This window comes from Camelus dromedarius, chromosome 7 (assembly GCF_036321535.1).
Source record: "Camelus dromedarius isolate mCamDro1 chromosome 7, mCamDro1.pat, whole genome shotgun sequence".
NCBI classification, from domain to species: Eukaryota; Metazoa; Chordata; class Mammalia; order Artiodactyla; family Camelidae; genus Camelus; species Camelus dromedarius.
In genome coordinates, this window is record NC_087442.1 from 37,730,192 (window position 1) to 37,756,496 (window position 26,305).

A 26,305-nucleotide genomic window follows, 5' to 3' on the forward strand; every position below is an offset into this window, starting at 1 on the left:
TAGCTCTAAGAGAGTGCTTCCAGCTCTCACTTGCTCCCTCATTCACTTGGCTTCTTTCTCCAAGGATCAGTCCCCCTTGACATATGCACAGTATATTTGTTTGTAATTGACTTTTAAAGCTATACTAATTTTCTCTGCCACAATGGACATTCCAGAATAATAGAAGCAAATATCCATTTGCTTTTTATCAGTGTGAGCTGTTGAGAGACAATGACAGTAGCTAGGAGGGATGGATTTCAGGGAGCCGGTGCGCTGTTTTGAATCATTTATCACCGTCTGCAGTGACACTCTCAGAGCTCCCATCCTCATCCACTTCTCCCACAGAGCTGTTCACTAGGGTCAGCCCTTGGGTCTCCTCTTCCGCCTTCCCACCCTCTCTTTTATTAAGCTTATTCATGCCTTTTAATTATCCTGTGTACAGTGATATTTTCATTCGTTGCAGACGAGAGAATTGAGATATAAGAGGTTCATATCTCTGACGTGAAGAGCACACTCAAAATGTAATTAAATAAAATATCTCTGAAAGGATGATCAAGGTGGAAAATTTTCAGATAACTTTGAGTCTCATTTCTACCAAGAGTTCAGCCATGTCATGGCTTTTTAACCTCTGGGTGAAATTCAGAGTGGGTAGAAAAGTAACTCAAAGATTGAAGTCTTAAGGGTGAGTGTCTGAATTTCTTCTAAGATGAAATAGAAATAACATGACTTTGGTAATAACCTTTGTCTAAACTTGTACCTTTTTATTCTTTCCCTGGCTCAAATACCAATCAACTAAATCACTGTTCTTTATTATTTTTATTTCTATAATACTACCACAAGTGCACCTCAGCACTAGTGTTGTAGAAGGTGCCACAGGGAGGGCATTCTGAAGACTGATCAGAGATTGAAGGCTCTCCTGAGGGATATAAGAAGAAATTCTTGTTCTGCTAAAAAGGTGATAAATAGTCAGAGAGAAAAAAGATGGCCAAATTTAACAACAACCACCAAAATAAGATGACTGCCTCCTTAGAGAGGACTGGGATTTCTATGTGTGATCCATGAATTCAGAATTGTTAAGGTGGGCCACACTCATTGGAGGAGATGGCATCAGAGGAGGATGGAAAAGAGAGCTCCCAAGGGCAGAACCCTATGGGTTAGGACGCTGTGATGAGAAGGTCACAAGAATCTCTGCCATCTGCGGTCGTGTTGAGTGAAATAGCTGACACAAATTCAAAATCTCGAGCAGGAGGAATGGTCACAATCGAGTGCCCAGAGAAGCAGGCAGAGTAAATAAAAAGAGATCCACTTTGAGATACAGTCAAAAAGAGTATTTAATTTCAGGGGTCTTCAAACATCTAGGCAGGCTTTTAAAAAATGTTAAAGATTATCTAAAAGAAATGCATATCAAATTGTCATGCCTCTTCTCCATGAAAACAAATGCCAGAGAACAGTATACAAAATATTTAGAGTTTTGAAAAAAAATTATGACTCAAGAATTTCGAATATGAAAGAGAACATGTATATAAAAATAAATAAAAATAAGATAAAATAGATGAAAAAGAGAATTTTGTAAATATTTGTGCCAAGGCACAGATTAATTTTCTTGGATACAGAAGAAGGGAAATATAACATCACCTACTCTTTCTGAAAAATCTTTCCTGAGGAAATATTGCTGCTGTTTGAGAATTGTTTCAAAATTAAGAACTCAAGAAGAGAAAAAGGGATAGAATAATCACTGCTATGGTAAACAATGAGTCAGAAAAAACACAAACTGTTCATAAAATAACTATGAATATAGTTACAAAATATTTCAGAGAAGAATCTGGGGAGTTGAGTGAGGGGAGAGAGTAGAAGAAATCACGTTAAATTTCCATTTAGACATTTTAGACATTTTTTTGGTTTTTAATTTGATAAAGACATATTACATTTAAATGTTAAAGATAAGCTATGATAGAGTAAACTAAAAATGGAGAAAAAATTTATTAGTATCCTATGGCTACTGTAGCAAGTTGCCACAAACTTTGTGGCTCAAACCAACATAAATTTAGTCTCTCACATTTCTGGAGACCAGAAGTCAGAATCAGTTTTACTGGGTCAAAATCAAAGTGTTGGCAGGGCCACCCTCCCTCCAGAGGCTCCAGTGGAGAATTCCTCCCTTGCCTTTTCCAGCTTCAGGTGGCTGCCAGGATTCCTTGATTTGTGGACCAATCCCATCTCTGAGTCCATGGTTACAACGCTGCTCCTGTCTGTGTGTCATATCTTCCTCTGCCTCCCTCTTACACGGATATGTACTATTGTATTGGGACTCACTAGGATAATTCAGAATTATCTCCCCATTTCAAAATCTTTAATCACATCTGCAAAGTACTTTTTTTTTTCCATATAAGATGACATACATACTTTTCATGAATTAGGATTTGGAAATGTTTGGGGACCATTCTTCAACCTAATACAATTAAATAAAACCAAATAGTAAAGGAAAATAATTGAATAAAAAAATTAACACAGAAAGATTAAAATGAAGTGATTGAAATAAGACCGAATACTGTTTGTCAAAATAAATATGAATGGCTTGAGCTCCTTCACTAAAACAAAGACTAATTATACACCTCTTCCCAAAGTCCAGCTGTATGCTGTTTAGAAGAGAATCCTCTAAAATCAAAAGATTATCAAAGTTTAAAGACTTAGAGAGCAATGTCCAAAGGTATACTGAGAAGCTAAAAACTAAAAGAAGGCATTTGTTACAATACTACTATTAGACAAATTAAACTCAAAGCAAATAGCACTACATGGAATAAAGGGATTCTTTATATTGATAATAGATACAATACACAATGGCAATAGAATATTAATAAACCTAGATGTAACAAGTAACACATCACTAAATATGTGTAACTAAAATGTTCAAAGTTCTGCAGAGGGAAATAACACAGTAATGCATAGGTAGAAATATTTAAACAAACTCTAATAATAATACACAATATTGTAAAATATCTAGATAATATTTCAAAAATCAGTCATAAACTAAACTACCAAGAAAATGTCAATAGATTCCAAAAAGTGGAATTTACACAATTCACATTTTTAAAACAGCAATAAAAAAGCTGAGATTAGTATCATTTTTTTTTAAATACCACTTCAAAATTTAAACACCCTTATAATTAGCTTGAGTCAAGAAGGAAATTAAAGTACAATTATAGCCAATTCATAAATGTCAACAATGAAAATTCTACACATCAACAACATATGGGCTACCATTTGGAGAACAGATGGCAGCTTGAGGACATATGTCTGAATTCTCACTACCCCACCCTCAATTCTGACAAAAATGACCCAGGAAATATGAAACCAAAAAAAAAAAAAAAAAAAAAAAAAAAAAAAAAACCTTGCAGAAAAGTAAGACTTAAATACAGGAAACTTAAAAATGTTTATTTAGAAAATATACCAGATTGGATTCATTTAAAGTAGGATCTCTGGACTGACTTAAAAAATCAATATACTTTACGTTTTAGAATAATTTTAGTTTTACAGAAAGAATTGAGCAGATAAGGCAGAGTTTCCGTATTAGCACTCCTCCCTTCCCCACACTTTCTCTTATTATAACCATCTTAAATTAGTGTGGTTCATTTTTAAAATTGATGAACCAATACTGATACATTATTATTAACTAAAGTCCATGGTTTATACTGAGATTCATTCTTTGTGTTGTATGAGGTTTGGCAAATGCATAATGTCATTTACCCACTATTATAGTATCATAGAGAAGAGTTTCACTGTCCTAAAAAATCCCTTGCACTTGACTTATTCAATCCCTCCAAATCTCTGGCAACCATTGATCTTTTTACTGTGTCCGTAGTTTTGCCTTTTCCAGAATGTCATATAGTGATAGTCATACACATGTAGCCTTTTTAGACTAACTTCTTTCACTTAGCAATATGCATTTAAGATTTCCCTATGACTTTTCATGACTTGATAACTCATTTTGGTTTTTATGCTGAATAATATTCCATGATATGAGTATACCACAGTTTATTTCCTCCATGTTTTTTCATGGCTTGATAGCTCATTTTGTTTTATCACTGAATAATACTTCATTATATGGATGTATCTAAGTTTATTTGTCCATTTAGCTTCTGAGGAGTATCTCACTTCAGTTTTTGGCAATTAAGAATAAAACAGCTATAAACATTGTTGTGCAGGTTTTCATGTGGATATCAGTTGTCAGCTCAATTGGGTGAATACCTAGGAGCACAATTGCTAGATCGTATGATGACAGTATGCTCAATTTTATCAGAAACCACCAAACTGTCTTCTAAAGTAACTGTTCCATTTTGCATTCCCACAAGGAATGAATGAGACTTCCTGTAGCTACACATTGTCACTACCAGTTCATACTGTCAGTTTTTTTAAAATTTTATCCATTTTAATAGATGTGTAGTGGTACACATTGTGTTTTAATTTGTAATTCCCTCATGCCATATAATGTTTAGCTTCTTTCCATATGCTTGTTTGTCATCTGTGTATCTTTTTTGATGAAAGGTCTGTTCAGATATTTTGACCGTTTTGACAATGGTTGATGGTTTTCTTATTGTTGTGTTTTAAGAATTCCTTGTATATTTTGGATATAAATTCTTTATCAAATCTGTGTTTTTCAAACATTTTTCCCATTGTGTGCCTTATTTTTTCAGTCTCTTAAAAGTGTCTTTTGCAAAGGATAAGCTTTGAATGTTCATAAAACCTAAGTGTTCGCTTTTTTCTTTCATGGATTATGCTTTTGGTGTTGTATCTAAAAAAAAATTTGAAAAATGTAAAATCTCCTAGATTTTCTCCTATGTTATCTTCTAGCAGTTTTATAATATTGCATATTTCATCAAGATCCACAATCCATATTAAGTTAGTTTTTGTGAAAGGTATAAAGTCTGTGTTTAGATTCTTATTTATTTAGTTTTGCACATGGATGTCCAAATTCTCGAGAAGCATTTCTTCATTAGGCTATTCTTTCTCCATTAAATTGTCTTTGCTTCTTTGTCAAAGATCAGTTAGACTTTTGTGTGTTTCTGGGCTCTCTATTCTGTTCCACTGATCTGTTTGTTGATTCTTTTGCCAATATCATGCTGTCTTGATTTCTGTAGTTTTTATAGTAATTTTTGAAATCTGATTCTATCAGTCTTCCAAACTTGCTCTCCTTTTTCAATATTGTGTTGGCTATTCTGTGTCTTTTACCTTAAACTTTAGAGTTTGATCGTATCTATAAAATTACTTGGAGAGATTTTGATTGGGATTGCATTGAATTTATAAATCACATTGGGCAGAATTAACTTCTTAACAATAGTGAATCTTCCTATCTATGAACATAGAATATCTATACATCTATTTAGATATTGTTTGATTTTTTTTAATCAGAATTTTTCAGTTTTCTTCCTATTGATCTTGCACATATTTTATTTTATTTAGACCTAAATATTTCATATTTTTGGTGCTAACATAAATGGTACTGTGTTTTTAATTTATAATTCAAGTTGTTCATTGCTGGCATACAAAAAAAAAAGGCTTTTGTGTACTAACCTTAATTCTGCAAACTTACTATTTTCACCTGATTGTCTGTGAAGACAAACTTGTCATCTGTGAACAAAGATGTTTTTACTTCATCTTTTCCAATCTGTGTACCTTTTATTTCTTTTTCTTGTCCTATTGAATTAGTTGGAACTTCCAGTAAGATGCTGAATAAAAGTGGTGAGAAGAGACATATTTGCCTTGTTTCCAATCTTAAAAGGAAAGTTTCTAGTTTCTGACCATTAAGTATGAGGTTAGCTGTAGGTTTTTTGTAGATGTTTGTTATCAAGTTGAGGAAGTTTCTCTCTATGCATAGTTTGCTGAGAGTTTTTATAATGAATGGGTATTGGAATTTATCAAATGCTTTTTCTGTTACTATTGATGTAATCATACAATTGTTTTTTATATTTGATGTGATGGATTACCTCAGTTAATTTTGAATGTTGAACCAGCCTTGCATACCTGGAGTAAATCCCCCTTGGTCATGGTGTGTAATTCTGGTTTTTTTTTTTTTTCAGGTTTGCCACAGATGAGTTTATTCCTCACTCTGAGATGAATGTAAGGTATTTCTTTTTTTTTTTTTTCTGTAATTCATTTTATAAGTTCTTTTATTCAATTTGCTAATATTTGTTGAGAATTTTTACATGTATGTTCATGAGAAATATTGGTCTGTAGTTTTCCTTTCCTGTAATGTTTTTGTCTGGTTTTGATGTTAAGATAATACTGGATTCATAGAATGAGTCAGAAAGTATTCACCTTGCTTATATTTTCTGGAAAAAAAATTGCAACTAATTGTCATTTCTTCTTAAGTGTTTGGTAGAATTCAGCATGGAACTCATCTAGGCCTGGTGCTTTCTTTCTTGAGAGGTTATTAATTGTTGACTTGATTTCCTTCATTGATATAGGTCTTTTCAGATTGTCTGGTTCTCCTTACGTAAGTTTAGGCAGATTGTGTCTTTGAAGGAATTGGTCCATTTTATCTAAGTTGTTCATAAGTTTTCTTTATTGTCCTTTTAATGTTCGTGTGATCAGTAGTGATGGCCCCTCTTTAGTTTTGATGTTAATAATTTGGGCTATTCCTCTTCTTTTCCTGATTAGCCTGGCTAGAAGTTTATCCCTTCAAAGAACTAGCTTATGATTCCATTGATTTTCACTATTGATTTCTTGTTTTCAGCCATTTTATTTAATAAATGCCCCATGGACTGTTGCAAACTTCTGGTTAATTTCCAGGGTGTTAAATTTTGGATTTTGACAATTTTTACGTTTTCTTGGTACCTTTATGGAGAAGAGAATTATCAGAGTTTCTAACTCTACCATTTTGCTATGTTACCAGAATGTATTTATGTATAGTGTTATCTTAATAGTCGTTGTAAATAGTGTTAGAAAAAATATTACTGACAAGAATAATTCTTGATAAAGAAGGCATTTTATAGTTAACAATTAGAGAAAAAAAGATCATACTGTGTTTTTGAAAAATGTGAAGGTAAGTGTGGAGCCAGCCTCCAAGACATCCCCAATGATACTTGCCTCCAGGTTTCACTTCTGTGGCTCCCTTCTCACCCTAATGAATCAGAGCTGACTTGCGTGATCAGTAGAATAATGTGGAGGTGATGGTGTATGACTTCAGAGACTAGTTCATAAAATATATTGCCACTTCTACCTTGGTTTCTTGAATGGCTTGTTCTTGGGAAAGCTGGTTGCTGTGTTGTGAGGACACTAAAGAATACTTGTGAGATGCCCAAGGGGAGAAGAGGTGAGTATTCTGCCAAAAGCTAGCACTCTTGCCAGATCTGTGAGTGACCACTTGAAAATGAGTTGTCCAGTCCCAGTCAAACCTTCTAATGACTGTAGTCTCAAGCAACATCTGACTGAATTTTATGATAAGCCTTTAGCTAGATCTGCAAGACCCAGCTGTCCCAGAATTGTTGATTAATAAAAACTGTGAGATAATGTTCACTGCCTTAAGCCACTAAGTATTAGCATAATTTGTTTCTCAGCAATTGAGGCAGCAAGTAATTGAAAACATTTATCTACAAGGAAGCAAAAATCCTCAAGAAAAATTGAAATATGTTTTAAAAAATTGCCCCTGAGAGAATACCCGGCCCAGAGAGTAATAAGAGATCGTTCACATCTACTAAACTTCCAAGGTTATCATCAGAGCACAAAAAAGATTATAATTGTAACTATTCTCTATTTGCTTTCTGAAGATAGAACAACTCCATTATCAAGATCTGAATATGATAGAACAAATGGAAATTGTAATCTCACTTAAAAATATAGATGAGAGATTCTAAAAATCCTACTAACAAATATAATGCAGCAGGCTAAGCCTTTCCGGAGATGCACTACACATCTATAAAGCTACAATAATTTAGACCTAAAGTAATGGTATCAGAATAGAGATATATTAATGAAAAATAATTTTAAGAACTCAGAACAGAGCACATCAATCTTAACGCCAGTTATGAAATAGTTCACTCTTTCCATAGTTAGTTGAAGTATACAATCTATATTATATACCTATCTGATGTATTAATAATATATGTATATGGTACATATGTAATACTTTACACCAAATATATGTATCTTACATTTATATTTTTTCATTGCAGTATGCTCAACAGGCAAAGCGTAAACACCTTTAATCTAAAAATAGATATTAACAGTAACAGAAAATAGCAAGTATTCCAGCTATAAAAGAACTGAAAAAGGATAATAGGCAATTTAGAGAAGAAGAAATTTAAATGCCCATAGATCTTTTAAAAGGTTCAATTTAGGTAGTAATACAAGAAATGCAAATTAAAACAACCTGAGATAATATTTATTTTCTAACATGCTGCCAAAGTTTTTCAAAAAGAACAGTAGCCAGTGTTGGGCTAGTTTGAGGGAAAAAAAGCCAAAAAAAAAAAAAAAGAAAAAAAGAAAGTTGGCCTATTTTCTGGAGATTATTCACCCAGTGCTATGTATGAGCCAAATGTTTGTGTCCCTCTCAAGTTCACATGTGGAAATCTTAATACCCAGTGTGATGGTGTTAGGAGATGGAGCCTTTGGGAAATGATTAGGTTATGAGGGTGGAGCCCTCATGAGTGGGATTTGTGCTGTTAGGAAAGCTGTCCAGCAGAGCTCCCTTGCCCCTTCTGCCATGGAGGAATTAACGGGAAGTCTGCAGTCTGGAAGAAGGCCCCCACCTGCCCATGCTGGCACACTGATCTTGGACTTCCAGCCTCCAGAACTGTGAAAAATAAATGTCTGTTTTTTATAAGTCATCTGCTCTGAGGTATTTTTCTTGTAGCGGCCTGAATGGACTAAGACAACCAGAATATGTCAAAAGCTTTAATAGGGACCCAGAAATTTTACTTAATGCTTGAAATGAATGTTTATGTCCTTATTATTGCTTCTTTGTGTTTTCTTTACACATGTATTATTTTTAACAACAAAAAAATTTTTTAAAGTCCTACAAATTTTGTTTGTCCTTTCCACTAGGAGGGAGTGAGCAGTTTGTTGCATTGGAGTGCAGGGTTTTATATTATTTTCCTTATGGAGAATCCAAGGGCTAATTTTGGTGTCAGTTTGTCTCATCACATGTGGAAGGTGCCACATACCTGCAAGTAGCGGACCACTCGGCAGACCAGATCGGGAGCCATGAAGTCTCCAGTGAATCGCCAAATGATATCTGTCAAGATGTTAACCAGTCCTGTGAAAGAGTCTAACAAAAACAGTGGTTGAGTTCAGTCTCTTTCAAATTTGCAGCTATGCCACAGTAGAAATAAATTCCTGGGGAGATTTTTTTTTTTTAATTTATTAGGTGGCCACTGAGGAAATACAAGGCAAGGCAGGAGTTTTGACTTTATTATTGGAGCCTGTTACCACTCAAATGTAGCCACTTAGGAAGGATTTTGGTAATGACTGAATTATACTAATCAGAGTTGTAACAGTCTATTGGATGTCAATGTCCATGGTCTTCACCACGCTATGTGTGTTTTTCTCTTCCCTTCCTTCTTTCCCTCTTTCTTTATTTTCCCTCTTTCCTTCCTTTCTTCTTCCCTCCTCCTCCTTCTCTCTCTTTCTCTCTCTTCCTTTCTTTTCGTATCTGTTTTCTCTTATTCCCTAAACTAATGTCCAGGCATGAGGTTCTGTCTTCCTCCTTTTCCCTCATTCCCTGCCCTGCCTGCTCTGATTTCTCTTTATTTATAGGGCCACTCTGCCCACAGAAGTCCCTTTTATTCCTGCAGAGAACTAGGAGGGTCAATCTTCCCTTTCTGCATCTTCACAGAAAGTCTGAGTCCCCAGTTTAGCATCAAAGCCTTCCACGATCTGGTGTTAGCTGCCTCTTGCCAAGTCCCCAGCTGTCATTTTTATATTAAACATCACATGGCTCACACATTTGTGTTTTCAGAGATACATTCCCTCTGCTTGGAATGGCCTCTTTCCATTTCTCAGCCTATTGAATTGTTGTTCCCCTTTCACTCTCTAGCTGACGTGTCCCCTGCTGCAGGAGACTTCCTTAACCTCATAGTAGGGTCCACCACAAAAGACCATGTGGCCCTCCCTGTCTTATGCCTGTCTGCATCTTCCCTTTTGTTTCTCTATAGATAACAACAATTAGAAGCATTGGCAAGCATATGGAATGACAGCAAAATTTCAAAAGATTGGAGAAGAGAAATCTCACGACAGTTCTGGGTAGTCAGAGAAGTTCTAACTGAGAAAGTCAGATGTCTTTAGAGCTGTGGGTTGTGATTTGATCAAATAAGAATTTCATGGAGCTTTTCCTGGCAGGGATGGACTGGATGAATGAGTGGAATAGACATCGGAGTTACTTGGATATTCTCTTTTGGGTTTTATTTATTCCTTAATTTAAAAATAATCAGAAAAAATAAAACCCCAAGCTTATGTTTCTCTAGATCTAAGTGGCTATATGAACAATTATAATGTACTTCAGTAAAAATGGTTTTTTGTTGTTGTTGTTGTTTTCTGCTGGAGCTCAGTCCTAAATAAACCCACTTCTGGGAGGAGACTACCAATGGCCTGTGCCACTGCATTTGTTATTTCCTATTAAGCAAATGCTGCTCTATCTGATCAGTAAAAGCTATTTAGTTGCCTAAGTAACTGAGTACGTTGCAAATAAGCCTTTCCTAAGTGGTCATTAACAGGACCTTGGGAACAGGTTACAGGCTTAATCACTTCCATGTATGACTCTTGCTTGTTAAAAATGTCTTCCCTGAAAGATTCTAGGAAACGGTTATACTCAGCAAAGCTGAAACTGGCTCACAAAGGGCTTTATTGTGTCTCTGATATGTTCTCAGAAACAGGAACATGGGTTCCCAATTGGAGCATGAATATGGGTAGAGTGGGAAGAAGTCAAAATGAGGTGACACCTGAGCTGAGCCCTGAAGGGTCAGTAAGGAGAGGTCAGGGGAAAGGGAGGAAGGACATTGATTCTGGCACAGGTGACAGCATGAACAAAGTCATGGAGGTGAGAGAAAGGGAGATGAGGAACCAAATAGCTTATGCATGTGGAACAACATCAGTTTGTTACTGTTGAAGCCTAAAACAGGTGCTTGAAAGAGGCAAGAAATGGTCCTGGAGAGATAAGATTCTAGGGATTTTAGAGTCTTATATGCCCATTAGAGGAGCTTTCGTTTCTCCATATACTGAGTGAACAGTTAAATGTTCATGTATTTAGGCACGTGTTTTACATAGATTTCTTTACTTACTGTGGTGGTTGGGGAGTGGGAGGAGTGAATTTGGTAGGTTCAATACTGGAATTACTGTTTAGATTTGTTAGGAAATCGTGCAGAATGTCCAGAAAGAGATTGGTACCTAGTCTATGTCAAAGAGGAGTAAAATTATAGAACAAGGTGAAGATTTGAGATGTACTTTATAAGGTAAAATAAGGAGAATTTGGTGACTATTAGATGTTTTAGAGGTGAGATAGAGGGAAACGTTGACAATATATTTCAAGTCCTGGCTTGGTATCCCTTGTAGATGGTGGTGCTTCCTGTGATACGGGAGGATAATCTCATTCTATTTGCTTCCTGTTTTCAGCTGTTCCAAATGAAGCTGCCATGAACATTCATGTATAAGATTTTGCATGAACATAAGTTTTCATTTCCTTAGGGTAAATATCCAGGAGTGAGATTGTTGAGCCATAGGGCAAGTATCTGCTTAACTTCATAAGAAACAGCCCAACGGTTTTCCAGAGTTCCACAGTGATCTCCACCAAAAAGTCTGAGATACAGTGCTTGTGCATCCCTGTCAGCACTTGGTATTGTCAGTATGTTTCTCTTAGTCATTGGACTATGTATGTAATGGCCTCTTACCGTGGCTTTGATTTGCATTCTCCTAATGGTTAATGCTGTTTTTGCTTTGGTCATCCTCAGCCGTCTTTGGATGCTCTCTTAGCGTGGGAGCTGGGGTGCTGGAGGGTTTTAATGCTCCACTCTCGGCTTTCTGTTGCATCTGCATTCCTGTAAGGCTGTACTGCCTGTTGCTCAATGCTTGCTGTGCTGGTGGATGTGGGGCTATATTTTGTCCTGACTCAGCTTGGTCTCACATAGACCTGTGCACCTGGGCCTTGAGGGTGGGACACTCTCATTGTTCCAATTCCTCGCTCCCATGGCAATCACACTCCTGCCTTTGATCTGGGGTGATCTTGTGTGGGAGAGAGTTTCAGTCTCTTCCCCTAGCGGTGGGAGACTTCTGATGGTATTGGTGTAGTATCCTGGGCCAGCTGCTTTGTACCTCCATCCCCAAGAGTTGAGGGTTTCTATAGTTGTTTTCTGTTCCTGTCCCTGTGCTCCAGGGGCATCAGTATTTGGTCTCACAGGAGCCTGGGGGTTTTGCTGAGAAACATGACTCCAGGAGGGCAATATTTCATGCCTTTCCTGCAGATGTGGCCTAAACTTTCCTGTATACATGCACACTGTCTCTGCACCAACTCCTTTATTCTGCCATTGTAGTGTGGAAGCAGCCATAGACACTCCTCTAACTGAATGGGCATGGCTGTGTTGCAATAAAACTTTATTTGTAAATATAGGCATAAGGCTGAATTTGGCCTGTGGGCTGTAGTTTGCCAACCTTTGGTCTACAGAATAAACTTTAAATGCCTTATTGTGACTTTGGGAGCCTTCCTGCCTCCCTCTTCAAGCTGATCTTTTCTCCTTTTATTTTAAATTCATACTATAAGAGAAACCCTTTCAAACAGCACATTAAAGCTGATATCCAGTTAGTTGGTCAAAACGTTGGTTATAGAAAGGACACCCACAAGCCCACCTTAAAATATCTTAACACAGCATATAAATGTGCATTTGCTTGTCCTTTCTTTAACATAGGGCCAAGACTTTTTGATTTTATACATCATCTTCTTTTGGTGCATAAAATAAACCATAATGCATCTTTTATGATTTCCAGTTCTGGTTTCTTTAAATTAGAGTGAGAACTCGAGATATCAGCAAAGCAATTTGAGGCAGAATCTCATTGTAGGGATTTTTATAATCCGCCTTCATTCTTTTATAGTTCCATTCCCTGAGCCTAATTCTACTGCAGCTTCTAGTGACTCAGTAAAAATAAAAAGTCAAGTCTTTTCAAAGTATTCAACTTAATTTTCACAGAAACAACTCTGCTGTGTTGTCTGTGTTCATTATAATTGATATGTTAATTATGTAAATGAGTACAACTGGCATAAACTGGTTGGGAACAAACACTTGTGACTCCTATAACCCAAGGGTGGGGAGCAGAAATGGACAGGCTTTTTAGGGTCTATCCATCTCGTCGTGGATGCTAGTTAGTCACAGTGTTTTGCAGAAAGAGTGGAGAGTGTTGGTGAATCCAGTTGGCAACAGCTTCTACGGAACCCCTTACTGCTCCTTGACCATCCCCAGCCGTTCATTCTGCCAGCCCCTTTCTTTATGCTGTTCCCTTGATATGGGAGGTTCTTTATGCACCTCCACCTGAAGGGCATTTCCTAACTCTTTTAGGTTTAGTTCAAGTTTACTTCCTTTATGATGCTTTTCCTTTTCTTCTTCATGAAGACTACTGAGATTGGTTGATTTCTTCCTCTGGGCTTCCCCCTACCCTACTATTGAAGAAGTACCTGTAACACATCAACACATTTTTTCCCTTCTTTCTGATTCTACTATATGGGAAGATAGAGATTTTTTAATTCACCTTCATATCTCCGGACTCTAACATTGTCTTATTAAGTGGGAAAAGCTTGATGACTTTCCGTTAGGTGTATAACTATATTATTATTGCTGTTGCTTGATTGGCTAGCTACAGGAGAGGTGGTTCCACAGAGCAGACTGAGCCACATTCACCATCTCCTTCAGCGGAGATTAAGATAGTGATTACAGAATCAAGATCCTGGAAGAAGGAACATGATTGGACATTTTCATCCCCAAGCAGGTTTCTGAAAAAATTTGGATTCTAAGGTCTCTGCTGGGTGGCAAGACCACAGGGGTGTGCCTTACTCATGTTTATAGTCTCATCTCTTTTCATGGTGTCTTACAAGATACTCAGTGCTTGCTAGATAAAAAAGGAAATGTTGGCCTAGTAAACAGATTTGCGAACTTCTTGAAAATGCAAGGCCACCAGTGTAGGATTCACTCTGAGTAGAGAGCAGGCTGAAGCATCATTTCTTGGATTTCTGCTTGCTCTGAGTTGATGTTTGAACTTTCCCCTGCAGAGCAGAACACAATTTTTATGATAACATTGACATTTTTGATAAGGTCAGTCCTTTTTAACTCCAACTGTGGTGTTATGGGTGAGAAGTGCCCTGGTTTTACTGTAGGGACACTCTGGGTAACAGTTTCAACTGTGAATCCCCAGGGTTTATGATGCTTCTATCTCAACTCAGTGTCTTTAGTGTTGTCTGTTTTGTTTTTAAAGCAGGGGAGGTGATACTAGCTTGTCTGCCTGCAGATGCACAAGAAACTATTTTTGATATTACTAAGGATCCCACTCCCTCCCACTTTTCTTTTTTAACAACCATATGCTTGAGAATGCTCTAAATGGAACAAGATTTGAGGACCTTATGTGAAAGTTTGTTTAATGATAGAGCTTGCATTGCCCAAACTGATGTCAGGTGCTTGACTGCCAATTAAAATTATTTTTCAAAAAAGTAAGTTCCTGAGTCTCTTAAGTTTTGGGCTCATTTTACAATACTAATATGATTCTGGCACTGTGCCCTTCACCAAGATTAAGTACTAGCTGAGCTTAATGGCCTAAACTGTCAACTCCCTGGCTCTTTATTAATCCCGGGAAAGTGGCCTGCACCTCAGCCATTACTGCTCAATTAGGTAAATAATCATCACATCCATTCTCATTAGAGCACTCTCTTCACAGAAAGCTTTGTTCATGAGATTTTTCAATTAGTCTTAACAAGTCATAAAAATGCCACTAATGTCTTCTTTTCTCCATTGGTCCACCAAACAAATAAAAATCATGTGTCTAATTAAGGAAACCTAAGTCCTCCTAAAACCTATTCCCTTTGCTTCTGTTGTGTTCAAAAGCCAAGAATCTCATTGAATGGGGCCAGTGGGCCAGCCTGGGTCATTGATCATTGCTGAGTGGTGAAGAACTCTTACACTCATCTGTGCAAACACCAGGTTTGGCAAGGGCAAATATTTCCATGAGATAAGGGAAAATAAGGCTTTGAGACACTGCTATTTCTCCTCTTCACTCCCCTTTAAGGGGAAATTTCTTGAGGCATGGTTGTGCTGTTATTGTTGGACAACATGAGACTCAAAATGGACAACTTGTTTCCTCTTTTAATGAGATTTTGTTTTCCTAGCAAGAAGAATTGACATCAATGACCTGGGATGTTTAGAAATCTAATGTGGGAGTAGGGAGTTCCATTTGCAGTTATCCAAGAGATAAGTTCTTTGACTGACTTTCTTTCCTTCGTTTTGCCCAAGGACAGCTGGGTTGTAGCAGGCTGGGATGGAAATGGATGGAAGTGGTAGATTGCAGCAAGAAATATTTGGTTCCCATCTCATCTTGCTGCAACCAGGTATAGGTCTGTAGGGCATGAGGCAGACATGGGGACATACTGCTCAGGTCTCTCTTCAGGAAAGAACTTGCTGTCCAGCTTTCCAGAACTTATGGTTCAATGGCATCCTCTAGTTGTTAGATTCCTGCAGGTTTGCCTCAGCTTTCTAGTTGAGATCATGCTGTTCTTACTCCGAGCTCTGCCAGTGCCTGAGTGAGATGTAGGTAGAAGGGTCTAGTCATTTCCATGCAACCTGGGAATCCTTTAATGAGCTGGCAGAGCTGCTGGGTTGCCATCCTGCTCTGATGGGTCCTGCTGATCAACCCGGCTTCTTTTCTTTTCTTCTCATAGGTGTTACTTCCCCCAAAACCTTTGCTTGCCTAATTCCGTTTCCCAAAGAACCCAGCTTGCAACAGGAGGTAAGGCAGGAAGGGACACAAGATCAATTCATTGTCTTGGGATGGTCTTTATGGCCGCTTCTTTGCACAATCTAAGATCTTAGCAAATACCCTGTTTTGCTGACCCTACCCAGGACTGTACTATGCAGTGAATCACCTCTCTGTCATCAAGGGCTTTGTAGTTAACAGATATTGTTTAATAATCATTAGGACCAGGTAGCCCAGATGCTGTTAGTCCCAAAACAATGATGAAAACCTTCACTGGTGTATTCCCAGCACCCACGAATACCCATTCATGAATCTTAAGTAAGGAATGCACAGTTTCCAAGTACCTATCCCCATATCCTGGGTTAACTATAAAATTGTCCCAGTGGTTCCTGGACGGTGTGGAGTGCAGCTATGAGTGCTCCCAGATAGGTCTGCCTGATCCCGATCCCACCCTGTGAGTAAGTTACTCTATAATAAACTGATCATTGCTTATACAGAGCTGCTTGCCTCAGTTTTCATTTTCAAATGCCTTCTCAGTTCGGTGGGCACTTTTCATTCCCTCTGTGCTCCAATGGGCTTCATATTTTTGGCTACTATTGGAAGTATGCAAGAATCACTGATTTCATTTATTGTAAGGATGTTGCTGAGAACATTTTACTGAAGTATTATCAAAGTCCTGCATATAAGGCTCCATGGAATCAATGTTCGTGATCAGGAAGCATCTTGCAGTGCAATTCCCTTGAGGCTGGAAGGACTCATATCTGAGGAGTTTTGCTGTTGGTTTTGGCTAGTAGGGAGCACAGAATGAAATACACTCACCTCCAGTAACTTTGTAGTATCTCAAAGCCTGAATTTGTTTTTTTTTTTTTGTCTCTGTAGTTATGGTTTATTTTCCATGACTCTCATATTTTGTTTTGTATTTCTCATTTTATTGGTTATGCCTTACCTGTTATAGGCAGTGGATAAAGCATGAGTCCTAGAGCCCGACTGCAGGGTTTTGAATGTTGGCTCTCCCATGTAGGAGCTGTGCCATCGTGGGTGTGTTACTAACCACACTGAACATCAGGTTCTTTGTAAAAATATGATAATGAGAGTCCCGGATTTATAGGGCTATTGTGATGAGATGATGCATGGATGTAAAGGATGTTCTTGGGACAATTGGTGAAATGTAAGGCAGTTTGTAGATTACGTAGTCGTACATATTTAAGTGGATGGATGAATGGATGGATAGATGGGTGGACTGGGTGAACGGATTGAGAGAGACAGACAGACAGACAGACAGAGGGAATGATAGCAAATGTGGAATGGGTTAACATCTGAGGATTACGAGGACAGGGTACACGGGGATAGTTTGTATTATTCTTGAAATTTTTCTGTAATTGTGAAATCATGTCAAAATGAGAAACTAACAATGCAAAGTGTCCTGGTGGGGAAGACACATGATCTGGTCCCTCAGCCTCTGGGGCAGAGCCTGCAGGATGCAGCAGTTGTGAACTGCACAGGACTGCAGATGTGACATGCTGAACAAAGGGTGCTACTCTATTAGAAAGTGAGTTGTATAACTGTTTGCTAAGTTTCTTCTCATTCAGACCAGTATAGTTCTTCTGGGCAAACTCCTATTCAACGTATGTGTTAATTACTTGTTCAGAGGAACGTTTGCAGGCAAGCTGATATCTGTTCCTTAAGGGCCACCAGACACTGCACTTCACACTTTTGGGTGGTGGAGCTGAAGTATAGATGCTGTTAAAAAGCAAATCTAAAATCACAACAGCTAATGCATATAGTGCTTACCATGTGCTGTGTGTTTCTCTAAGCACTTTATATATAAGAACTAATTCAATCCTCACCACAATCCTATGAAGTAGATGCCTTGAATATAACCCTCATTTTACATACAGATGAAGAAACTGAGGCATAGAGAGGGTAAGCCGCTTGCCCAACTGTCAGTATGTAAAGGAGCCAGAATTCAAACCAGGCAGGAAGTCCCAGAGTCCAGGCTCTCTCCTCACCACTCTACTCTTCTGCTTCTCGGGGGACTCTAAGCAATGAAACTGCTCTGTCCAGACTACTCTTATAAAGCAAGCTGAGGCATCCACGATCAGAGTTACTCCCAGAGTCTGAGCTGCCCATAATATATTGGGGCAGAAGGGAGAGGTCTGTGTTGAGTGAAGAATGGAGCCAAAGCTAGGAGGAGGCATGGGAAGGTAAGAGCGAGCAGGTGGGGGAGACTAGCAGAGCCAACTTGCAGAGCCAGAAGAAAGCTGGATGATTTTGGCCAAGGGGAGTCACTAGAACAGGAGAGTGAGATGAGGCAGTGCCCAGCCCCGTGGGTGTTTGACAAAAGCGGGAACTGACGGGTCGGTCTGGGAATGAGAGAGCTGGCGGGGCTCCGGAGCTAGTACTCACACCCAGGACACTTTGGATTTCTTCCTTGGAAAAGGCTTGTTGGTTCCAGTGTGTTGTATGAGGCCGTGGCCTCATCCTTCCAGGAGACACCTTTCCTAAGAAATAGCTCTCTGAGTCAGATCCTTGTCTCCAAGGAGAATGGGGACAAATATTGGCTGACTACCTTGGTGCAGGGCATTGTGGTAGGAAATTAACATATGTTATCGTATTTAATGCAGTGTTTTGTATGAGTACATCTGAGCCAAACTCTCTACCCTGCAAATAGAACAAGTGAGCATTCACAGTGTGCATTCAACTTTGGTTCAGTGGAATTGGGAATGTAAATTGGACTTTTACGTACTTCTAATTGAATAGAATATTTCTATTTTATTATTTTTTATTTTTATTTTTTGGTGGGGGGAGGTAATTAGGTCTATTTATTTATTTTTAGAGGAGGTACTGGGGATTGAACCTAGGACCTCATGTATGCTAAGCATGTGCTCTACCATTTGAGCTACACCCTCCCCTCAGAATATTTCCAATTAGACCGAACAATTGACTCTAATGTGCAGTACAACTACAGATACTCAACAACAACAACAACAACAACAAACAACAACACGGAATCTTAGAAGAAGGAGAAACACTGTCATTGAACCAACATAGAAACTTCTGCATGTGATAAGTGTCAACTTCAATAAAGAAAGAAGGCTAGGCCAGGCAAAATTAAGTTTTACAAAATTACATAATCTCTTTCCATCACCGTAACTGTCCAAAGAAAGGCAATAATGTAATTTTTTCTGCATCTTGCGGTCATTACGAGGATTAAGTAAAGCACGTTTCAGTGCCAGCCACAAAGGAGGACCAGCGTGCTACCTGCTGTAATCACTTTCCCAAGAGAGAAATGAAGTTAGGAGAATTTAAGTAATGTGTTGAAAGCCACGGAAATAACAGACGGTAGAACCAGGACTCAAACCCAGATCTCTGGACTCAGCCACCTGTTTTTGTACAGTTTTCAGGCTAAGAATCTTTTTTCAAGAATGTTTTAATTTTTGAAAAAAATCAAAAAAATGTTTTTGTGGAACGTGAAAATTATACGAAATTCAAATTTCAGTATCCACAAGTAAAGTTCTGCTGGAACATAGCCATGCCCATTCATCCACATATTGTCTGCAGTTGCTTTCAAGCTACAATGGCAGCATTGGGTAGTTGAGACAGAGATCATATGGCTCCCAAAGCTTAAAATATCTGACCCTTAGCAGGAAAAGCTGGCTGAACCTCATTCTAGACCTTAGACTCCTGCTCTTTCCATTACGCCCATTTGCTGGTGGATCCAGATTGCTTGTGACTTTGCCAAATCTTCCACATTCTTGGGAATTAGTCAGTTACCATGCAGGTTGCACCGAAGTGCTCCCTGCTGGCTGACATTGGAGAGTTCTGAAGGTACCAGATGGGAACAGATTCTTTTCTTTCATCTTAGCAAAAATCCAATCTCACTCTCTTTTGTGTTCAAAAGGATTTGATTAATTAGGACATGAAAGAGGAAAAGAACAATCCACGCTGTTGGGCCGGGCTGAACTGGCAGTTGGAGTGGCTGTATTTCAGCTCCTCCTCCCCACGTCTGACCAGCTCTGTCTAACAGGCTGTGTACTTGGAGATTGTAGCACAAGCTTTAGAGTCAGGGACGTTTGTTTGTACTGTGGCTTTCCACTTGCTAACTATGACTTTTAAACTCCCTCAGTTTCAGTTTCCACAGGTCAAAAAATGGGAGAAATAAGAATACCTATAGCTCAGGTAATATAGGGAATTAAATGAGAAAATAAAAAGGTTTCTTTGGGATTTTGTTTGTTTGTTTTGCAAAGAGTTGTTTCAGTGAGCATTCAGTAAATATTAGCTATTATTACAATTTGTGGTGCTTACTTATCAGCAGGGAAGGAGCTAGTCTCTGACCCGAGTAAGTTAAAATGCCCTGGAAGGTGTTTTTAAAATGTGTTTTTGTATTTTTAAAAAAGTAATACAAGCACACAATACAAGATTCAAGTAGTACAAGTCATAAAAATAAATGCCTCACAAAACAATGTGTCTGAAATGTTCAAGGCAGTAATAGTCACAATAGCTGTAAACTGGGAATGACCCAAATGCCCATCATTAGAATAGAGAAATCGATTGTAGTATATTCATACAATGGAACTCCATTCAATAGAGTGAACGGTCTATAACTACAGGCAACAATGTTGATGAATCTCTTAAATGCTAAGCAAAAGAAGCCAGGCAGCAAAGCACACAGACTGTGAGATTCTGACTAGATCAGGTTCAGAGTCAGCTGAAAACTCCTCTTTGCCTCTGGGATCACCCTACGTGGAGGAGAGGGGTGATGGTGGGAAGCTGGTGGGAGGAGGCTTGGGGGCAGCTAGTAATACTCTGTTTCTTGACTGGGTGCTGCTTACACAGGTGTATTCAGTTTGTGAATATTCATCAGCTGATGCTGGTCATACATGCACAGGATTAGACTTCATATTTCAATAAAAATAATAAAAACAGAAAATAAAAGGCACCCTCCTACTCTTGCCTCCTCGTCACTGTCCCCTCCTCAGAAGCAGCCACTCTTACCATCAAACAGAATATCCAGAGATAGTCCCTGAATATATAAGAACATGTCTGCCTGTGTATAACGTGTGTATTATTATTATTTCTTGAGAGCAAGTTTTTGTTTCATAAGGACTTTATATTTCAGAGAAGTTTTAGGGTCACAGCAAAATGAAGTGGACGTACAGAAAGTTCCCGTACACCCCCTTCCCCCGCTGACTCCCCTCACTATCCCACCCCACACAAGACAGGTGCATTTGTTACCAAAGATGAACTACACACACACATTGTAATCATCCAGAGTCTATAGTTTACACAGGGTTCACTCCTGGCGTCGTACATCCTAGAGTTTTGGACAAATGTATGCTAACATGTACCCATCACGACTGCCCTTCGCTGCCCTAAAAAGCCTCTGTCTGAGAGCAGGTTTCGATGTACTAGCCCTTTGTGCAGTCAATCACCTGCTGTAAAGGGGCCAGTAGGTCTCAGAAGGGCAGGCAGAGCAAAGGAGACCAGGAGTCCCGATGCTGGGTGGCCCTCTCTGACCTGGCAAGGTTTCTGCAAATGTTCGGTGAACTGTCAAAGTGAATTTAGGGTCTTCAGCATTCTGGGCCTTCTTCCTAGTGTTGGGCTGGGCCCTGGATAAAGTCATCCCTGCCTTCTCTGTGTCTGAAACTCCAGGTATCCCATTGGGCCACCCAGGCCTTCTGCTCGTGATGAACATTCACCTGGGTTTGTGAGTCAGAATAACACCTACTGTCTCGGAAACAGTTTTCCTCATTTTGAAGCTGGCAATGTCCGACAATAGAGTGGAATATTTGAAACCAGGACCACCATGAAACATCTGGAAAGATATCCTTGTGTTTCTGGTCTTTTGTTCTGTTTTATCCTTCTAGCTGGTGACTTTCTCCTATACTTTTGGCAGCAGCAACAACCATTCTCTTAACACACAGTTCCAGCTCCACCTGCTCCATGAAGTGTCTGCCATGTTTCCCTGGAGGACCCTGATTTGCATCACTTCATTTAGTGCTTATTTAAATCACCATCAGTCCGTAATTACAGATTGCTGACTACGAGGCTTCAGATCCCCTGCCATGTGCTGGGAATTCAAGAAAGAAAATTCCATTCTTGTCCTCAACTTGGCACATTTTAGTGTTAAAGGGAGGCATGTAGAATAATTAAACATGGTGTTGCATGATATCTGCACCAAGGATGGGGTAACCGATCAAATCTGCCAGAGTACAGACTGAGAGGATAAGGCAAGCTTCATAGAGGTGCTTTGCACCTTGAAGAATGAACAAGGCTTTGCTAGGCAGACCAGAGCAAGAGATGGGCACTCACGTAGAGACAGTGTCACCTGTGAAGGTGTGAACATATGAAGCACATGTTGCCCTCATCATTAATGTGTACATCTCATTTAATATGTTAATATGCATATCATTTAATTTACTAGTCTTTCCAATGAGATTGTGAGAGACTCATGGATAAGACTCAAAACTTGGGCTTTTCTTTCCCCACTCCCCCAAACACCTAGCAAATTTCTGGACACTAGAATCAAATAGAAACAAAAGATGAAGGACAAGCATGGCAGGAATCTTCTTAAAAGATTTAACCAGAGGCCTGAATTTTAAATATTCAACAGACCTCCATTTTTAGAAATATAGGAATATAAAGGAAGCCTTCTAAGGAGATAACACTGAACTTGAAGTGGAGCAATTGCTATTGTCAGGGCCAGACTGTGCTGAGCAGCGTGGCTCCTTCTCACTTTCTGCCCTATTCAGTGCCCCACCCCAGGGTCCCCAGGGCTTGGGTCTCAGATTCTCAGGAGGATGTGAATTCTTTTGAGTGCAATGGGCCTGTGACACAGTCACTGTCTGAATCCATTGTTTGCCACTTAATCGCTCTGTGACCTTGGGCAAATTTCTTAGACATTTTGGGTTTCAGCTGCTACCTTATAACATTGAGGTAGCTGTACTTTGTCAAGGTTAAATGTCATAAGTGTCTGGAATATAATAGGGTCTCGATAACATAAGCTTTCCTTCCTTCCTTCTCCTCACTTCCTTTCTGTCCCCTTCCCTTTTCCCCTGGAATGTTTAAGAGGAAATTCGGGACAAGGGAGAGCCTAGGAGATAGAGAATGAGGAGATTCTGAACAGCTGATAGGAGAGGTAAATGGATGGACCCCGAGGAGATTAAGACATTTTGGCATATTTCATGCAATTTACCACCACAGATCGATGCCACTGCCTCTGAAAAGTTTCCTGAAGATTGAAGTTGGGGGTTTCTTCGGGCACCACATCAGGATTTGACTGGCAACAAGGGGGCTCAGCTTTGTTGGGGTTGCAGAAAAAGGACAGGGTACTATTTATCTAGGAGAAGAGAAGATTCAAGGTCACACTCTTGACTTTAGTATGTGCCTGTCATACCTTTCCTTAAGAGCTGTCACCTGGGAGGAGCATTAGACTTCAGGCTAACATAGGGCTGGGCTCAGGGTCTTTTCTCAGGGATATCTTGGAGCTCCCAAGTGGCTTGCCTTACCCCCAGGTCCTTGGTCCATTTGTCAGGGATTCAGGCACTGTGGAGAGACGGATGCATCTGTGTCTATGATTCTAGAATGACTCACTAGGATCCCTCCCTGTATCTTCCACCCTACTCCCAGGCAGGAGATTCCCAACACTCCACTTAACCTCCTCCCACCCGCTCTTGCCCCCCACATCAGCCCACCAAAACCAAGGAGCTCTCAGTCGTAAACAAATCCAACTGACAAACTAATTCTTAGGGCCTAATGGCTTAAAGGCTGTTAGTTCTCTCTGCAGCATTTTCATTTTAATGGGGGCAGCAAACCTTGGCCCAGGAGGGACTCTTTAATGGAGGGATTCCAGGCAGTGTGGACTGCAGAGGAACAGAATGGGCTGGCAGCTTGCCCAAGGTCACACGGCAAGGTGGTGGCAGAGCTGTGAGTAAAACCCAGCTGCCCCCCTTCCTGTCTCACACTGATGGAGGCTGTCTCTTGTTTGGTCACAATGAGGACTCCCTGCCCCATTCTCAAGCCATGTCAGCGACTGTGGCCCAGCCTGAGTGTGCAGAGGCTGTGATGTGAGACCTAAACTGTCCACCCTCACTGCTTGAACCTTGCAGGAAGTTGAGGCGGCTTGATCAATAGATATTGTGCAAATGCCTAGAGCAATAACATTCACTTCCTTTATCAGGCTAACAGTCCCCATCAAGACTGTGCCTGCATTCTGACAGTTTTATTTTTCCTGGTCTATCAGCCTGAAATCAGGGTCTGACTGATGCCCATATGAAGCATAAAAGGTATATGACTGGCAGAGGCCCAACTCCTTTTTCTCTGAATTAGAGGCCCTTGCTTCACGAGCTGGCAAGGGCCCCAGCTCTATGCACATCAATTATGCTCTCTGGCTGAGAGCCTTGCTGAGCAGAACCAGGCAGAAAACATTCCTGAAGCCATGATGAGCCTCATTTGTGATGCGGTCCCCATAGAAAGAAAGCAGCCAGGCAGTGGTACCCAGATCCCTTTTCTCCATCTCCTCTTCCTCTCCTTCCAGCTAAGGGATCCTGGAATCTAAGCATTTGCTACACTTCTGTTTGTAGTTGTGCAGGAAAAATAACATTCGTCATCTTCTGAAACTGAAATTAATAGCTACTATAAACACTTACTCTGTTGGATGTCAAAATTTAATTGCCATCAATTAAGTGTTTATTCTTCTCGTGACTCTGCAGTCCTCTTAAAATTCTAGAAAGCTTACTCAATATCAAGTTGTGTGTGTGTGTGTGTGTTCCTTGGTGTCATCCCTTATCCTCACTGGCATCTACTGAGATGATGTCCCCAAGGAGCCTCCTTGATCCAACTGTGGGACTCCTTTAGGCCACTGGCTCTCTCTGCCCTTGGTTGCTCAGAATATATTCTCTGTCCCCGCAACAGAATGCCGGGTGCAGAGACCATATGTGGCTGTTTCAGGTTCTCTGTCTAGACACTTACAAACACATTTCTCACCTTCAGTGCTTCATGGAGAGGGGAACCCAGTGCCTCACTCATTCCCTGGATTGCCCTTGAGAAAGTAGGTAGCGCAAGTCACAGATCCTCTTGCTCTTGAATTTCTCCAACTTGCATCTCCCCTCCCGTATCCTCTCCACATTTGTCCTGTAGTAGGCTCGGCTCTCAAGGTCTCCTTCTCAGCAATGCCCTGATTTCTCAGCTCCTATCTCCTGCACATGTTCTCCTCACCCTTTCCCATTCCTGGATCCAGGTGGCCTGGCTTTTCATCTTTTCTTCCAAATCATTTGAAATTCAAAAGTCAGGAAGTAGACTATTTTATTTTCATGTTCCTTTGATAATCCTTCACTGTAGTAGTAAAAACCTTATGATATAGCTGTCCAAGTGGAGGATGATGTAGTGATAGAAATTCTAAACAGGAGAGGGGCAAAACACATTGGTTAAGAAGCAAAAACCTTATACCATTACATTAGATATATTTTTTAATTGCTTTCAGTCTTTCTCAACCAGAGTTCCAGAGAAATCAAAGACCTAGGGGCAATGATGAGCACTTTCATTTCCTCAGTGTTTCAACATCGGCACCTTCCTTAAAGTGTCAAGGGCAGTTCCCACGGGTGGTTCCCAAAGCATAGGAGAGAAATAATTCATTTAAATCAATGGATGCTTTAGGGACGGGATTCCCAAAGTGTGATCTGAGGGCCTCTAAAGGTCCCTGAGACTCTCAATCTATCAGGTCAAAACTATTTTCATAATAATCCTAAGATTTTATTTGCTTTTTTTACTTTCATCTCTCATGGGTGTACTATGGAATTCGAACAACTCCACTGTGCAAACGTGAGCATCTGTGTACACACAGAAATGAGGTGTTCAGAGATTTCATATATTGGAAATATCAGAAAAACAATATTATATAACATTAAAATATATTAAAAGAAATAAAGCAGGGGGTTATAAATTGGATGACATTAAAAAGTGACTCTCTAATTGACCAGGCATATTAAAACAAGAACAAAATAAAAGTTTTAGAAATGACAAAAAAGTATGTAATAATTAACATTTGTATCTCCATAAACATGTTGAAGAGAAGATTGGAACCAGATGAAACAGAATTAGTAAGCTTGTGGAGAGGTCTCAAGAAATTACCTTGAAAGCAGTAGAGAGAGACAAAGAGGCAGATCAAAGAGAAGTTACAATGACAAAGGCTTGATCTCCAGAATATATAAGCAGCTCATACGACTCAATAAGAAAAAAAATAAACAACCCAGTCCAAAAATGGGCAGAAGACCTAAACAAGCAATTCTCCAAGGAAGACATACAAATGATCAAAAAGCACGTGAAAAAATGCTCAATATCACTAATTATCAGAGAAATGCAAATCAAAACTACAATGAGGTATCACCTCACACCAGTCAGA

The 26,305-nt window shown here is 39.5% G+C and overlaps 1 protein-coding gene across 1 annotated transcript in view; it reads right to left on the minus strand.

The window, feature by feature from the left end:
• Positions 1-26,305, minus strand: part of NPSR1 (neuropeptide S receptor 1) — a 136,778-nt gene that overhangs the window by 38,662 nt on the left and 71,811 nt on the right. Inside the window, exon 3 of the mRNA XM_010988076.3 lies at positions 9,135-9,238. Within this exon, the coding sequence (XP_010986378.2) occupies positions 9,135-9,238 (104 nt within the window). The remainder of the gene's footprint in view (positions 1-9,134; positions 9,239-26,305) is intronic.